Source organism: Dipteris shenzhenensis, chromosome 7 (assembly GCF_047967505.1).
Source record: "Dipteris shenzhenensis isolate YYH24624 ecotype China chromosome 7, Dip_SZ_1.0, whole genome shotgun sequence".
Lineage (NCBI taxonomy): Eukaryota > Viridiplantae > Streptophyta > Polypodiopsida > Gleicheniales > Dipteridaceae > Dipteris > Dipteris shenzhenensis.
In genome coordinates, this window is record NC_141602.1 from 23,059,526 (window position 1) to 23,064,155 (window position 4,630).

General features: G+C 42.5%; 1 protein-coding gene across 1 annotated transcript; it reads left to right on the forward strand.

Moving 5' to 3' along the window:
* The first annotated feature begins 3,263 nt into the window (after positions 1-3,263).
* On the forward strand, positions 3,264-3,794 carry LOC147900118 (stress-related protein-like). The gene is made up of 2 exons (XM_087376583.1): positions 3,264-3,447; positions 3,496-3,794. Exons 1-2 carry the CDS (start codon positions 3,264-3,266, stop codon positions 3,792-3,794), a joined length of 483 nt encoding a protein of 160 aa, XP_087232709.1.
* The last annotated feature ends 836 nt before the right edge of the window (positions 3,795-4,630 follow it).

Here is a 4,630-nt window from a genome sequence, read left to right on the forward strand (position 1 = left end):
AGGCACAGCTCCCGAGGACCAAGGATCATGCCAGCAAGACGAGGACGAGGAGGATGACAACAATGATTCGAATGAGTAGTAGTAGTTTGCATATACTTCGCCATGTATATCATTTTGTATATCGGATCATTTGAGCGATTTTGTATCACCCTTTTTGAAAGGGTAATTTTGTAACAAACAATGTTATATATCTTTGACATGTATATGCTTTTGTTGCTCGATCATTTCATTTGAGCGATTTTGTATCACCCTTTTCGCAAGGGAAATTTTGTAATAAAAAACTTTTTTTTATAATTACAAAACAAAAAACATTAGTGGGACAAAACAGGGCTTGCTATGGCCCTATTTAGCCCCACTAATGCTTTTTTTAAAGTTTTGTTAATCATCGCTATATAGTGATGTTTACCAATTGTGCTATATAGCAACATTTACCAGTGTCTCTATATAGTGATGTTTACCAATGTTGCTATATAGCGATGCTTTATAGCGACCGTTCTTTTTTGATGCTTATAACGACGTTAATAATGGCATTTGCACCTGTTTTTTTTTTTTAAAGTGTAAAAACATCGGTATTTTCGTCGGAAAAGGGCCTATGCCTTGTAGTATCATCGCTCCATAGTCGTGGGAGAGAACTATCCACATTAATAAGAAACTCATACCAACCAACCCTCGGCCATGCTACATTGGGGCCTTGCATTTTGCCTCACAAACCCTTCAAGGTCTTCATGAAGTGCTCGAGGAAGAACAACCATCGTGCATGCATAGTGCCACATATAGCAATCTAATTCACCAAATGCACTATGAAATGTAGTTGGCTTGTGAGAATAGGATGTGGAAAGGTCTTCTCCACTAAACAAACCACCTCCACTAACATAACTCAAGCATCCTCAAGCGTGGTGGGATCTATTTCCTTTAAGATCACATACCTAGAAAAAAGAAAGTGCACCATACTAGCAATATGAAAACGTTGCATGGAGCATTGATACGCTTCACATTTTGTATAGTGTAAAGTATCGAATAAGCTCACCCATCTTGTAAATGCAGTCCTTCACATCCTGCGATGCACTATGAGAAATGCTAGTATGTAGTATGAATTGAACACATGAGCGATGGTTGATTAATTTCTTCTTTACTCACAAATTTGGAAGGAAAAAGAGATTATGCTAAGTCATCCTTACTTGGAGCATATTGTGGCAATCTTGAGATTTCAAGCCATATAATTTCTCTACACCTCTTTTTATGCTCTTTGTGAAGTTCCCCTTCAAAACACCTCATGCATCCAGTAGGAGTACAAATTGTAGTGATAGCTCACTTCACCACCACCACAATCTCTAGCTTTGATAACTTATATGGTGCACAGGGTAAAAATACATGCCCATTTGTCCTCTCTTGTGACCAAGCTTCATGCATCCTCCCTCTTGTGCATACATCCTCCCTTATGCTTGTGGAATCTCATGTCCCATTCAAATTTTCCCAAACGGTAGATGCCACATTCTTGAAGATATACATGGGATCAAGCAGGTGATTGATCTTGAGGTGGGACCAATATGGCAGCTAATAAAAGATGGAGTATATAAACAAAAGATGGTGTTAGCATGCAATCTTTATTTCCATTAAATATAGCACACAATAGTTACAAACCCTTACCAGCTCATGCCAAGTGGTGGAGTCATCATGAAACCATCCCAATTTCTCATCCAATCTCTTGCAGTGCGTGAATGTGGGGGGACTTCATTCCAAGGGTGGACATATATAGGATGATCATGGCCACAATCTCTAGCTTTGATAACTTCTATGGTGCACAGGGTAAAAAGACATGCCCATTTGTCCTCTCTTGTGGCCAAGCTTCATGCATCGTCCCTCTTGTGCATAGATCCTCCCTTATGCTTGCGGAATCTCGTGTCCCATTCAAATTTTCCCAAATGGTAGATGCCACATTCTTGAAGATATACATGGGATCAAGCAAGTGATTGATCTTGAGGTGCGACCAATATGGTAGCTAATAAAATATGGAGTATATAAACAAAAGATGGTGTTAGCATGCAATCTTTATTTCCATTAAATATAGCACACAATAGTTACAAACCCTTACCAGCTCATGCCAAGTGATGGAGTCATCGTGAAACCATCCCAAATTCTCATCTAATCTCTTGCAGTGCGTGAATGTGGGGGGACTTCATTCCTCATCCCCAAGCATACAAGAGAAGAGGGTGAACAACGAAGCCACAAAAGAAAAAGGAGAGGAAGCTTTGAAGAAAGACAAGAAGCTTCCATACCTCTATCCAAGGTAAGTCTCTTGTCAGTTGGTCTTCTCTAGAAGTTGTTCTCTTTAGATTCGTCCTTTGTTGTATATAGGGAAAGGATGTTTTTGCTACTATAGTTCTTTTTGGCATCGGGCGCATGTCGCTTTCTACTTTTTGTCGAAAAGTGTCTATCAGAGCATGTCTATAGGTGCATCTAAAAGCGCGTCCAACGTTATGGAAAATAGGATAACCGCACCTATAGACATTTTTAGACATGCATCTTTCCCCTTCACCTTTCCTTTCCCCTTCCCCTTCCCCTTCCACTTTCCTTTCCCCTTCCCCTTTCCCCTTCCCCTTCCCTTACCCCTTCCCCTTCCCCCTTCTCCTTCCATTCTCCCTCCTCCTTGCATTCTCCCATCCTCCTGTTGGGGTTTGTCAATGTCCTGCCTCTCCATAAGCACACTTGTGATCCTATGTGTGTGCTAGAGGGGCAGTTAGGTGTGTTAGGTGGAGCTAGATGCTCCTAGAGGATAGGGGAGAGATTCTAGGAGCTTGGTGGCCTTTGATATGAGGTCATCTATGATGTCAGTTGGATGTAGAGGTAGCCTACATATGGCCCTCATTTCTCTTCATTCGATGAGACAATTCTTCATTTGTGTCCATCTTCTTGTCTCCATTTTGCTCAGCTTGCTCTTTTCAACATGGTATCAGAGCAGTACCAGCCTCCTTGAGCTTGATCTCACCACCTCATCATCTCTTGTGTTGCAGCTTGTGCTTGTCGTCATCCTTGGGATAACAAGACGATGATGCTGCATCATCAACCTCTTGGCTCTCTCCTCCAACTCCTTGTTCCTTATCCTGGACGTTCGTTCCCCGAGACTTGAGTAGTTTCTAAAGATCTTGTTACGGAACTTCTACTTAAATGGCTGCCGTCAAGTTTATGTTCTAGTAGAGGAAGCAGCGCTTAAGTATCTTGGGTTCATCGAAATAACAGTCTATTCTGCCTCAACATATGCAGCAATGGCGTACGAATTTGTGAAAAGGTGCTCAGGCTCTTTGAAGCCTCGTGTCGATGCTGTCGAAAAAAAAGTCAGAAGCATTGTTGGACCTATATACCACAAGATTGAGGATATTCCTCACGAGATTCTACTCTTTGCTGGAGTCTTTAGCATGTGCTGTGGAGACCGGCCACGTGCCTCAGAAGGTAAAGGAGGTGTCATATACGGTTTTTGGAATCGCTAAGCGAATCCAGACTATTCGATATCTGTGGCTGCGGAATTGCATGAAAGCAACTTTGTGGAGATGTCTAAGGCTTACTATGCCAGATGCGAGCCACTAGCAGAGGAGTGGCTTTACTCCATGTGGAAGAAGTTTTTGAAGCTCCCATATTCTATCAAGGTTATACATTGCGTGGCTCCTCCTACTATATTCTGCGCCGACAAGTTCAACCACGTTTTAGCCGCTTTGAAAGAAAAGCAGCTTCCTTTGATTGGGTTCGTGCCCTCCTTGCTGGTCGAGTGCATCGAAACCATTATTAAGAGAGATGCCTAGTTTTTGGATTGCGTTCTACTATCCATTCGTATTTGTCTTTCTACATTTGTAGATAATGAGTATGTTTTTTGAGCTCCACTTGTATCTCCCCTAGTTGTCAAGGTACTCTACCTGGACAGTCCTCCAAAATGATTGTAATAAACTATGAGTTCTTTGTCCTCACCTCTGGTCACCTATGATGTAGACCATGTGAGTATGTGTTGTCCCCTTGGTAACTCCTGCAGACTTGTGTTTGTACATGCAGGGGAGATAACCATTAGGGGGGGTTTTGTTTTTTTTGCCCGCATGGTACCTCTTGCAGACATTTTGTTTGTACATGCAAGGGAGATAACCATTGGGGGAATTGTGTTCCCCACTCTGTATACCTTACACCCATGGGAACCCTTGCTAGCTTGAGATCCTAGCAATTGATAGATCCATGACCACCATGAGATGGCATGTGACACCGTGTGCTAGCTATATCCTTGACATAGCTTGAGGCAGTCCCTTGAGGGGGGGTTTGTTGGGGTTTGTCAATGTCCTGCCTCTCCATAAGCACACTTGTGATCCTATGTGTGTGCTAGAGGGGCAGTTAGGTGTGTTAGGTGGAGCTAGATGCTCCTAGAGGATAGGGGAGAGATTCTAGGAGCTTGGTGGCCTTTGGTATGAGGTCATCTATGATGTCAGTTGGATGTAGAGGTAGCCTACATATGGCCCTCATTTCTGTTCATTCGATGAGACAATTCTTCATTTGTGTCCATCTTCTTGTCTCCATTTTGCTCAGCTTGCTCTTTTCAACACCTCCCTTCTCTTTCCTTTCTCCTTTCCCTTGCATGCATGTTTAAGTCAAATTTTCA